This window comes from Crocodylus porosus, unplaced genomic scaffold (assembly GCF_001723895.1).
Source record: "Crocodylus porosus isolate Cpor-Errol unplaced genomic scaffold, CroPor_comp1, whole genome shotgun sequence".
Taxonomy (NCBI): Eukaryota; Metazoa; Chordata; order Crocodylia; family Crocodylidae; genus Crocodylus; species Crocodylus porosus.
The window spans coordinates 9961130-9974111 of NW_017728918.1; the positions used below are offsets into that span (position 1 = coordinate 9961130).

The following is a 12982-nucleotide window of genomic DNA, read 5'->3' on the forward strand; positions in this document are numbered from 1 at the left end:
CTTAAAGGCTCCGCTCAACCTCCAAAGCGAAGCTGGAAAGAGCCAGTCGTCCTGCCCTGCTGCGCCGCCATTGCTCGGGCTGCCTGTCACTCAAGGCCCGGGGGCGGTGGATCGAACGGCTGGGGCGCTGCCCCTTTCCCAGCGCCTCCTGGGTGGGCCTTGCCGGCCCCACCGTGAGTGACAAGGTTGCGCGGCCAATCGCCGGCCTGCCGGGCAGCAAGTGGGGGGGTTAACCCTATGCTGCCGAGAAAGTCAGTGCCGCGGCGAGGGGGAAGCGCTTTGTTCGGGGAAGCCGCGGAAAGCGAAGGGGAAGGGGGTCTGTGTAGGGTGCGTGTGTTCGCCCGGGGCCCGCTCCCTGCGCGGGGCTGCACGCGCCCGCCCGCCCACGGGAAGTCTCTTGGCAGCCGGCCGGGTACCGGCGGGCACAGCTGGGCCAGAGCTGCGAAGCCAGAAGATGGCCACAAAGCAGTGGGGCAGGCAGCCCCGGAGTCTCCGGGTCCTGGCTCCGCTAGTGCCGAGGGAGCCAGTGAAGGGGAGAGGAAGGGAAGGTCCCCCGGGCCGGAAGCGAAGGAAGGGCCTAGGGAGGGAAGGGAAAGGGAAAGGCCCAGGTGAGCTGTCCTCCCTCTCCTTCACTCCCCAGTGGTTCCCACCCAGCCCACAACAGGTGAGGCCTGAGCAGCGTGACAGGGTGCCCCAGAGCTGGGGAGACCGGCTGCAGGAGGAGCTGCAGATCCCGAGGCCTCCTCCCCAGGCTGTGTTGGCATCAGTGCCAGTATCAAACACACCACCACCACTACACTTGGTTCCAGAGGACGACATTGAGGCCTGCCTGATTTCCTTTGAGCGAATAGCTGAAGCCTGCCGGTGGCCCAAAGGCGAGTGGGTGACCCGACTAATGCCTTCCCTTAATGGAGAAGCCCAGCAGGCTGTGAGCAGCCTGGATGCCAGAGACATGGGGGACTATAAGAAGGTGAAGGCAGCCATCCTCCGCGAGCACGGCATCAGCACAAACATGCAGCGTTTGCGCTTCCGGCGGTTTTGTTACCAGGAGGCTGAGGGGCCCCGTGAGGCTTACTGCCGGCTCTGGGAGCTCTCTCATCAATGGCTGAAGCCAGAGGTCCGCACCAAGGAGCAGATCATGGAGTTGCTGATCCTGGAGCAGTTCCTCATCATTCTGCCGGAGGAAGTCCAGACCTGGGTTTCTGAGCATTGCCCTGAGACCTGTGCCCAAGCAGTGTCCCTGGCAGAGGATTTCCAGGTAGGGAAATCTGACAATGTCAGGATGGGGTATGGGAGCAGCAGCTGAGAGTGGGTTTGAAGGGGCCTTCTCTTCCTATAGCTTTTGTAGAAAAAGTTGTCCAGCCAGGTTTGGGCACTGGCACAACATAGCAGGAAGTTGCTTGAGCCTATTCTTTCAGCACTGGGGCAGGATTTGTCTGGCCACTTCAGGGCTCAGCTGATTACTGAATCCCAGGGATTTTCTTTTATCTGTGTTCTGGGAGGTTGTACTTGTTAGGAGTTGCTGTTCTCTCTTTCTTTGTCTAAATGTTATTACTTCCATTCAGTGTCAAGTAAGACCCTTCATCAGTATTTTCACAGCCACTTGTGGGTGTTAGTACAGTGCATTGATTTCTCTGGAATTTGCATTAGTAAAGTAACCTCATTAATAGACTAGGGAACAGGTCCTGTTCTATCCACTAGGCACCAAAATGGGATCCTATTCCACCCTGTTCAACTCCCTGAAAAACCATAATTCATTTACTTTCTGTACATCATCATCTCAGCCATAAGGCTAAGTTGCAAAGAGCAACAAGGAAGAGGAAGATCCTTCCATTTTTGGACTTAGTAATAGGATTCAATCTGGATACAGTAGGATCACACTTGGGCATCTACTAGGTAGACTGGAATTTGGCTGTATGGATGTTAAAGCATGAATCAAATTAATATTAGGGGCAAAGGAAGGATATTGGAGATATGGCCTGATCTTGGATAGTCAGCAGTGAGCACTGTCTCTGCAACGTAGGCAGCAATTCTCCTTGTGGAAGAAAAAGCTCTTCTCTTCCTCCAGGCTGCCTTACTTCAGAAGGCCAGCGGTAGCACCTGCAGTGCTCAGTGCCAAAGAGAAGTTCTCTATTGCCATCAGTGCCTCTGTACCATAGTTTTGGAGCTACTTGGAAATGCTATGAGACTTTGATTAGAGCAATTACACTCAGAGGACATGTCTACATGAAACGCTACGCCGTAGTTCATCACTGCGGCAATGTAGCACTGGCGAACATGAATCATGACACCTCCACTACTATGCAGCAGCAATGAGCTAACTGTGGAGTAGTTCATTGCTACTGTTCAATAGGGTCAGAAATGACCTGTGTGGCACCAGGACTGTGCAGTACCAGTGGTTGCCATGCAGTCATTTAGTACTTGCTTTAGCCTCTTGTCTAGGGTGTCCCAATTACTTTTTGGAAGGCCTCATGAGACTGGATTCTAAATGCAGCACAAACCCTGAAGGCCTTGAACACTGTGACATAGCTTGTCCCCAGGGTCCTTCTGTTTATGATGAAGACACAGGGTATCTGCTTGCAGGGTACCCCATGTGAGATCAAGAAAGTTCTTCCCAGTTGTCTAGCCCATGGTTTTTGTGGGCAGCAGGGCCTTTGCTACTATGCCATGGCTTCCCTTTCCTGGACTCCATGGTGACATGCTTGCTTTGTCCCAGGTCACAGTGCATGTGAAGGTTGAGGAAGTGACAGAGGAGATGGAGACCTGTAAGACATGGGAATCTCAGACACTTCAGATGGAGCAGCTACAACCCAATCTCAGGTGGACGTCCCAGGAGGAGACAGGATTGAGGAAGTGTGAGCAACCTTGTAAACTTGGAAAAAGGCCACACATTCTACAAGAAATATGTAAGAAACTGTTTATGGGGGACAGGAGGCTCTTGGGGTGGAGAGCACTGAGGGGCCAACAGGAAATGGAATCTCTGAACTTTAATGTGGGGTGGGGGAGCAAAATGGGGGTCCTAACTAGTTCAGAAAACTAGCATTGAGTCACAAAGGACATCCAGCAAGGGTCAGTTTCTGAAATCCATGGGAAGTCAGGTAAGAGGAATGGTGTGTGTTGTGGACAATGTCTCTCTCAGGTGACAAGTGATCCAGAAGGTGGGAATAGGATTTTGGGAGCTGACTGGTGCCTTGGGCATCTGCAGTGAAGTTTTCTTCTCTATCTCATGTTCAGTGGTGTACTCAGCCTTCTTTTGAGCAATATCACTCACGGCATCTCGTGCATCCTTGCCAACTCCTGGTAAAAGCCCCTTCCTTCCTCCTTTCTCCTGTAGCTGGCTCAGAAAGAAGGTGAGGCAGAAGGGTACTCTGGGTAGGATCTGGGAGATTTGGACCCTTTGGTAGAGGGACTCTACTTATATTTTCTCTCTGTTCTGGCAGATGGTTACAGAATGGTGAGGACAGGCCTCTGCAGAGGCTGTGGAGGTTTGCAGGAGGTTAGCAGGCAAGCTAAAAAGGCCCAGGCTTGGAAGTAGACAAGAGGGCCCGTTGCTGTAGCTAAGCAGTAGGGAAATCCTTCAGGGGTAGCAGTGGGAGTTGCTGATGTATATTGAGGGGACAAGCATGTTTCTTGTCTAAGTCAGGGGTGGGCAAAGTCTGGCCCGTGAGCCACAATGGACCAGAGGTGGACTCCATTTCTGAGCAGCCTCTGCCTGCACAGCTCCTGGCTGGTCTCCATAGTGTGGGGGTGTGATAGCATGGGGACATGACTGCACAGGGCCACAGAAAAGAGGCTCTGTTCTGGACTGGCTTGGCACTGTGCTGTCATGCTCCCAGGGTCTCCAATGGAGACTGGCCAGGAGCTGTGCAGGGAGCTAGGCTGGGGCCAGGATCTTGCAATGGTGACAGCACAAGGTGGGGCTAAGCCAGAGACTCAGTCTGCTGCCCGCACACCCCTGCGATGAGCATGGGTTCCACGGGCAGGGGTGTGCAGGCAGTGGATAGTGGCTCTGGCTGGCCCTGCCTGTGCTGTCACCACTGCAACCGCGTGGCTCCTGGCTAGTCTTTATGGAGACCCCAGGAGCACTGGGGAAGGGGTGGGAGGGTGACAGTGTGGGGCCAGGCTGGGGCAGAGCCCCAGTTCTGCAGCTCTGTACTGTCATGGCCCTGCCCTGCCCTGTCACACCCCTGTGCTCCCATGGAGACCAGCTGGCTGGGGCTGCTGAGACACAGAGCCTGGCCACTGGCCAGATCCTCTGTTTTGCTCACCCCTAGTCTAATCTGACTCAGGAGCTCTATGTCATAGAGAAATGGGGCTGGAAAGAACCTCCAGATGTCATTTAGTCCAACCTCTTGCCAGAGACCGGTTCATCCCTGTCCAAACCATCCCATACAACCATAACTTAATTCCACATAGGTCTATCTTGTGTCAGGGTTGAAGGTAGTCTTAACATCCTAATCTGCCACAGGTAAAGCAGGGGAAGCACAGCAGTCAATGCCCTGCTTCTATAAAATGTTGTCAATATATGCTCAGGTGGTCCCAGGTAGAGGGCCATGCCTCCTGCTACAGAGGAAGGCAAAAACCCCCCACAGTCCATACCAATCTGGCTATGGGGGAAAATTCCTTCCCGACTCCAAATATGATCATTGGTCTGACCCTGAGCAGAAGGGGAAGACCCTCTAGCCAGGAACCTCTGGCTTTGCTTCTAACAAGAGAATCAGAACATCCCAGTTGAATCCCCAGCCTTAGCTGTAGCCAACACCAAATACCTCTAGAAAGGCTTAAAAACACCCTAACCAACATAGCAGAAAAAGGGGGGGGGCAGGGATGGGGAGCAACCAATAAAGCCCAGAAGCATGGGAAATAGCCATGGTATAAACTAGTCATAGCTGTCCTTTGATCATCCCCAAACAGTGGCTGTCCAACCTCTTCTTCCAATGAGGGACAGTGCACAACTTCCCTAGGCAGTCTATTCCACTGCCTCACTACTCTTGCAGTAAAGAAGTTTTTCCAAATATCCAATCTAAACTTACTTTGCTGTAACTTCAAACCATTGGTCCATGTCCTCCTCTGCAGCAAGAGAGGAAAGGTGCTTTCCTTCTTTATAGCAGCCCTTCGAAGATTGCTATCATGTTCCTTCTCAAGCACTGTTTCAATAAGCTGAATGTGTTTCTGGAACTCCTTCAGCATCTCATATGATTTGCCTTCCAAGTTCTTGATCATTTTGTTGCGTGCCTCTGCACCTCTCCAACTTCTTCACATCCTTTTTAAAATGTGGAGCCCAGAACTGCACACAATACTCCAGATGACACCTAACCATATCAAGTACAGAGGCATTATCACCTCCCATGTCTTGCACCTAATGCTTCTATTGATACAGCCCAAAACTACATTTGCCTTTTGTGTGGTGCATCATGCTGCAGACTCCTATTGATTCTGTGGTCTACCAAGACTCCCAAGTCTTTTTCTAGAGTTGTCATCCAGCCATGTGTACCCCATTATGTATTTGTGTTTTTGATGATTCCTTCTAAGGTATGGCACCTTGCATTTGTCTGCATCGAACTTCAACCTGTTAGCTGTAGCCCAGCTTTCCAATCTGTCAAGATCCTTCTGCATTGCACTTGCATCCTTCAGTGGGTTAATAATCCTTCCCTGCGAATTCTTTCTAATGGGACTGTCCTTCTTTCCAGGCTTAAGTAGGTGTTTCTGCATGGCTTGGCTGTTGGCACTGGATTTAAGACCCAGATACCTTGTTCCAGGTGGACCCAAACCCTCAGACTGACCACGACCTCTCCATTCAATAACAGGCAAATTTTACTGATACACAGTGATAGCAGATACGAAGAATGCAAACAATTCTATACCTACCAGTCCTAGAGTTGTCATCAGAGGGAAGGTACGTTTGGCCAGTGTGTGAGCTTCACCCTGAGGTTCTCTTGAATGTCAGATGTCAGCAGCCTGAAGGTTGGACTTAGCTTACAACCCTAGTTGGAATTACCATATGGCTTTACCTTACCAACTCAACAGCCTTACTCCACTACAAGTCTTGGCTGACTCCTCTAATGAGGTTTACTCTGTATCAAGAAATTCCTGATCAGTCAGGTTACTGTCCTCAAGTCCCAGTTCCAGAGTCCCAGTCACCAGTTGTTGGTAGTGGACCAAGTCCCAGTCCCTGAGTTAGAGTCATTGTCCTGGCAGAGTTGCCAATTGTTGGCACTGGATTCACAACCCATCCTTGATACCTTGCTCCAGGTGAGCACAACCTTCAGCCTGACCACAGCTCTTCGGGTTGATAATGGGCGAATTTTATTGATACACAGTAGTAGGAAATAAGAGCAATGCACGCAAAGCAGGCAAGATGATTACAACATCCATCCAGTATATAAATGCCACCTTGTGGTTCTTTGCTTAATGTCCGACATCAACAACCTTGGAGGTTGCGGGCTGATGCCAACTGCCTGCCTGCTGTTTTGAAAACTCCTCCTTTTGTATCCTTTTCCCTCCAATGACTCTTCATCTTTGGGCATTATTAGTTGGTATTCCTGTGGTTGGCATGCTATCCACATTCTGTTTTGTCAGCCAAAATCCTATTTTCATAAACCTATCACATGCACACACCTTAATTAGGCCATTTCATTTGAAACCAGAAATCCCAAGAGTTCTGCAAGAGGGCACTGTACACCCTAGAGCCAGGTCTATCTCTATTATGAAAATAAAGTTTGGATGTTTTTAATTTCCTAGGATGTGTATATTTGTTAGCTTCAGACACCCTATCTTCCCTGAAGGCTGTGAAACTGTGACAAGACAGGCTTTTAGAAACCAATTAGCCCTTGTAATAGTCCTGGACCATTGCTGTAATACAATATTTACTTTATCTATGAGCCAATTCCTAAAACCAAACCTCTACATATCATTTTCTAGCCATCAAGTGCTACCGTGTTGCCATCGTTTTCTTTCTCTCCTTTCTGAATAGTTTCTATCCTTCCATATCTGTATTCTACAGTGTAAGTGGGCAGAGTGGATTCTTTCTGCGCATACTCAGAAAAGCAAGATGAGTTCCACTGAGGAGAGTAGGGTATAAATTCTGTTTACCCATCTGTGGGGGAGTTGGATTTGTGCCCATAAAGGTACCAGCGAGATTAGGTCAGTTTCCCTGGAAACAGCCACAGAACAGCAATGAATTGTAGCCTAAAAGGAGGGAAGGAAAGAGAGACAGAAGAAACATCAAGGGGAAGAAGGGCTAGAAGGGGCAGAGAGAGATGGAGACATGAAGCCTGGAAAGGAATTTGTAGAGTTGGAGTAGAGAGAAATGGAAGTCATGGGGTTGAGGGAACACTATGTTGGGTCTGAAGAAGGAGAAGGTGATGCAAAACTTCCAAGTCATGTCCCTTGATGTCTTCCCTAAAGCCCCTGTCCCTTTATGGCTGACTTTCATCCATGAGGAAAGCATCTTCAGTGTGATGATGGGAAGTTACCTCTGGGTCTAGACAGAAGTTAAAATTGTATTGGTATCAAAGGATACCAATAAAAGCTGTTACAGTGCAAGCATAGTGTCTGTGTGATCCTATAGAAATACAGGGGTAGCAGAACTGTTCCAGGTATAGCCTTACTTCATTCAGTGTTGTTCAGTAGAGCAACTTAGCTAGCTTGTATCACTATAGGATCATGAAGATATAGCAGTCAAAACAGTTGATATACATACCTGAATGGCAGATCCCCATCCCCTTTTCAAGCAGCTAAGATATACATTTGTCAATTTTGTCTGCCACAGCTATGCTATGATACAAGCAAAGTAAAATAACCTCTGGATTCTCTTCTTCCTACTAGGCGCTGAAATCCTGAGCAGACCTGAGAAGCAGCCTCATGAGGAAGGACCTCCAATCCTGCAACCACCCAGCACATCTCCAGTGGAACTAGAACAGAGTGTTAACCAAAAACTGGGTTGGGAAGAAGCCTGCAAAAGGCAAAAAAAAACCCAAACAGGGAATGAGGCAGACCCCCTGGTGGAATGTGAAAGTGTACTCAAGAAATTAACACAGCACCCTGTGCTGGGGAGACCCCAGATCACAGGAAAACTGAAAAGCCATGAGGGAGGTGTTCATAGGATGGAGAAACCCCACAGGTGCAGGGACTGTGGAGAAAGGTTTCTGGAGAAGCAGGAACTTGTGGCTCATGGCAGAGTCCATGAGAAAGACAGACCTTACCCATGCACTGAGTGTGGGAAGAGCTTTAATAGGCTCACACACCTCAAAACCCACCATCGGACCCACACTGGGGAGAAACCCTACTCCTGCAGAGAGTGTGGGAAGTGCTTTGGCCACCTTTCCACACTCATTACCCACCAGAGACTCCACACAGGAGAGAGACCCTACCCCTGCAGGGAGTGTGGGAAAACCTTCACAAATCCTTCAGATCTGAACAAACACCAGCGCTCCCACACGGGTGAACGGCCCTACCCCTGCACCGCCTGCGGGAAGCGCTTCAGCCAGCTCTCTAATCTGACCGTGCACCAGAGGACACATACGCAGGACAAGCCCTACCCTTGTGCTGCCTGCGGGAAGAGCTTCAAGTACCTGGCCTACCTTGCTATTCATGAGCGCTCCCACACCGGGGAGCGGCCTTTCCCCTGCCCAGAGTGTGGGAAGGGCTTCAGCAACAAGTCATCTCTTGCCCGGCATCTGAGAATCCATGTCAGAGCCACAGCCACAGACAAGTGAGACCCTCCCAGCTGTGGACGTGTCTCCAGTGGAATGTGCATAATACTGCTAAGCAGAGTACCAGAAATTGCTGCTGAAGAGCCTGGGAGAACTCCATCCCCTTCTTCCTTCCTTATAATACTAGCACTCCTAATACTACCATGGGGAATGTATGAGGAGGGGCTTAACCTCGTTCTTCTGAGGCATCCCAGTTCCTGAAAATCTACTGCTGTGACTGGCAATTCCCTGCTTTCACCAGTGGTGAGAGAGCCTTTCTCAAGTATTGCTTTCTCTGAAAAGTATACTTGTGTTTGATTTTAAATGTTGCTGCTAACATGAGCCCCATCCACACACACAGTCAGGTACACCAGTTCTTTAAGTCTAATTGGCTGGCTAAACCTCAACTGACCACAAACTTTCAGCAACCACTAGGTGTGTTTCTAGTTCTCCAGAGCCTTCTCAGAATGTGCGAATAGACATTAGACAAGTTCTGCAGTTCACTGTGAATGAATTTACAGAGCATGGGTGAGTGCGCCACTAGTGCAGGCAAGGTAATTTGAATGTTATTTGGTGGTATGAGTGCTCTCACTTCAGCAAGGCTAACTGGAGAGGAGTTATGATGACTTGGAAAGGAATGCTTCAGTGAAGATATGGAGAAAGCAGTCCTAGAAAGAACACTTCCAGAGGAAGGTGCTGAACCAGCTCTGTCCCCTTCCTCCTGCCAACCAGATTTGCCTGTGCAGCTCTGCACAGCAACCATCTCCCACATACTGTCCTCTCTCTAGGAGAAACCCAGCTGCATTAGAATTTTTACAGCCTTCTGACATCATTCCCTAGCTATCCCCACTGATCATGACCTGTTTGCTTCATTTACTTCATGACCATTCCTGCTGACTTCTATCCCAGATGTAGTTACCTACATTCACTATATATTAATCTGTCTGTACTCATTGCCCCATGGATTTTTTGCTTCTGCTCTGCTGCTGCTTTGTTAACTTGCCTCAGTGTGCTGCACCAGCTGTGCTGTACAGTTGCTTGGGAGCTCAGCTGCCCACCAGCACAATGACTTGATCAATTTAATCTGTTCAAGATATTGTGATTATATAGGTACTGACTCTACTGTTGTCCACATAGACAGACTCCGTAAGGCATGCTGAGACTCTATGGACATTGGACTCAATACATGAGGAGCTTGTTGCAAGAGTGGGGCTTTTGTTTTTAAACTTCTGACCTACCTACCTCATTGTTTTTCTTTTGCATTTTGAATATTTTTAGTTCTTTTCTGCTGTCTGGCAAACAAGGTGGGAGGTAGCTGTTCTGTTCATTACAGTGACCGCTCCGCTAGCTTAATTAGCTTTCTCTTCATTCTTTCAACACAGTTCAACCTGTTCTATTGTTGTTTGCATGCTTAGCTGATGTTTTGTTTTATGGGAGGAAATGGGGCCAGTGTGGTGGTAGCAGGAGTATAGCACAAGACAGGGTAGGTTTGAACCTTATAGACTGACTAAATCAAGTATATATTCAGTATAAGCTTTAATGAGCTGGAGCTCACTTCATCAGCAGCTGTGAAAAGATGAAGAGAGCAGTGCATCAACTGGTTGAGAGCAATCTGCATACCAAAGGCAGGGAGGGAAGGGGGCCAGTGCTGGGAGAGGCAAACAAGCAAGCAATAAATGAATAGGAACAAAAGGGTCACAAACAGAAAATGCATTAGGATGTATGTTGACATTGGGTAGAATTCTGTTCCTTTTCTAGTCTAAGTATCTAGGTTTGGTTGTCTTTACATGCCAAAAATGCCATTTGTGGGAAGGCTGGAATTCTGTTCCTGGCCACGTAGCCCTTTATATGTGGATGACTATGCATGGTTAGGTACATACACAAACTGGGCATACATATTAGTAGCAAAGGCACATATGCATGCTCCTTATGGATGCATAGCAGCCTTAGATGCCCCCAAATGAAGTTAGGCAAAACCCATGACTACGGGGCTTAGACTCAGAAATGGAAAAAAGTTGTGTTTGTGCATCTTTACTTTCACATGAAAGCTCAGTGGCTAGGGCAGTCATTTGGAAAACTGAAGGTCCTGAAGTATAGGCCCTCCACACCTAGAGATGCTTGGAACCTGGGTTTATCTCACTTCTCAGTACAGTCCTCTAACCACCATACCGCAGGTCAGTCATTATCCAGATCTCCCTATGGCAGCCCTTTTTAATGGAGACATTAATATAGTAATTGGAAGAAAAAATGGATAGAGGACAGTAAATGCAAGAAGCTTTTGCCTCAGTAAAACCAGTGTCCAAGGCTAGAACCCAGAAACTTCCCCCTTTCCAGGCCAGCAGCTACTTCACAGATCAGTATACTTTTTGGCTTGTTCCCTTCCTCCTGGCCCCACATATCTCCCATATGCTTCCCTCTTGTGGCTGCTCAGGAAGCCAGAGAAAAATTTGAATATGTTGGCTGACCTCTGACATTGGTTATGAAGTTGTACTAGGAAGTCAGACAGCTTCGTATTCAAGCCCCCTTTAGGCAAAGGGGACCCAGGTGACTATTCTGGGTCACACAACTACCGGGGGGAAAAAGATGGGAGGGTGCTCTCTCTGTCATACTTTTTTGCTTAGGCTACATATTTATGTATTTATTAATGCATGCAGGACTACGTGCTCCCAGAAATGACAGCCCATCCTGTGCATAAGTGGCATTTCTGGGACTTAGACATCCATGAGAACAACTAAGATGGCAAGACAAGACTAGATCCCTTCCATTGTGCTTTTGGTACCATGCAATTTGGGAAAATCTTTGTATCTGTCTCCAACTATAGATGCATACCACCCAGCCTCTCTCTTCCCAGCTCAGCCACCTGCACATGATAAGGAGCCTAACACTCTAGAGAGGCAATTTCTGTATTACATAATTTATATTGGTGATTCAAAAGAGCCATGAACAGAAGTATTTCACTTGCTTGTTAGGGAAGGGTGTAAGTCACCACAATATTTTATAGGGGTAAGACCAAGGTAGGGAGCATTGATATAGGGCCAATATTTTTATATATAGGCTGACTGCCTAGGAGAGTTGCTCACACTTTGGATCAGGTTCTTGCAGTCCAGATTTCCTTCTTTTCTGTGCAGATATCATTTACCCTGTATGTTGGTACTCAGCCAAAAAATAATCATAATTTGAACTCCAACTTTTAGTCCATTTTATGAGTCCCATGGTTGTGACTGTAAATGTATTTTCTTGCAAATACAGAAAGGGCTCAGTCCTTATCTGTAGTAGGAAACTGAGGACCTGTTGGTGAAATTCTGCCAGCATTAGCAACAGTAGAGCCTGTTCTATGGGCAGGACTTGAGTATTGTCACTTCTATGTCATTCAGCCCTAGCCAGTAGGTAAGCTGTGGACTAAGTTTCCCACTTTCAAGGTATTAATGGAAGAAGCCCAGCATAAGAGAACTTTTCAAGCCTCAGCTGAGATTTGATGTCATAGCTCCAATAAAAATAGAAGAAAAAGACTTGAATTCTTCTCTCTCAGCCATTACCAAATCTAGTCCTTCAAGGATATTGTCAACTTACCACAGTCTGGCATCAAGCATAGGAAAGTTCCATCTCTTACACCCACCAGCAGAGGTCCAAAGTTCCCCTAGAGGGGCGGGCATTGAAACTATTCTATGCCTTTGCTGACAAAAAAACATGTTTTTACTATGGGCAGGTGATAACGTTGCTGACATCATCTAGCTACCTCCTGTTAAGTCCTACAAATGATTTGTCCTCGCATAGGATTTTACCATTAAAAAAACCGAACAACCTAACATGCAATTGTTACCTTGCTATAAAACACAAAATGCCAAATCATTTGTGTCATTGAAGACAGAAACCTAGGACTGGAAGGGGCCTTTTGGGCCATTAAGTCTAGTCTCCTGAATTCACAGGCACTTCTTAATTGAAGTTATTCCTAAAATTACCACTTCAGACCCTCAACTAAAGCTGCAGGAAAAAAATCTGAAGAAAAAAAAATGTCGTAAACCAAAAAACACAAACAACACCCCCCCTATACACACTCTACAACAGGCTATAGGTAGGGTGACCATACATCCTGGATTTCCTTGGACAGTCCCAGATTTTGGAGGCCAGTTATAGATGCCTTCATGGATGCTAGGGTCAGAAGGCACCTCAACAGATCATCGAGTCCGACCCCTGCCCAGGCAGGAACGAGTGCTAGGATCAGCTGACCCCAGCCAGATGCCTATCCAGGCTTCTCTTAAAGATCCTCGAGGTAGGGGAGAGAACCAACT

At 47.9% G+C, this 12982-nt stretch overlaps 1 protein-coding gene across 1 annotated transcript; it reads left to right on the forward strand.

Moving 5' to 3' along the window:
- The first annotated feature begins 303 nt into the window (after positions 1-303).
- LOC109311543 (zinc finger and SCAN domain-containing protein 31-like) lies at positions 304-11880 on the forward strand. Its single transcript, XM_019537237.1, has 3 exons — positions 304-1258; positions 2717-2906; positions 7828-11880. Exons 1-3 carry the CDS (start codon positions 455-457, stop codon positions 8715-8717), a joined length of 1884 nt encoding a protein of 627 aa, XP_019392782.1. The 5' UTR covers positions 304-454; the 3' UTR covers positions 8718-11880.
- The last annotated feature ends 1102 nt before the right edge of the window (positions 11881-12982 follow it).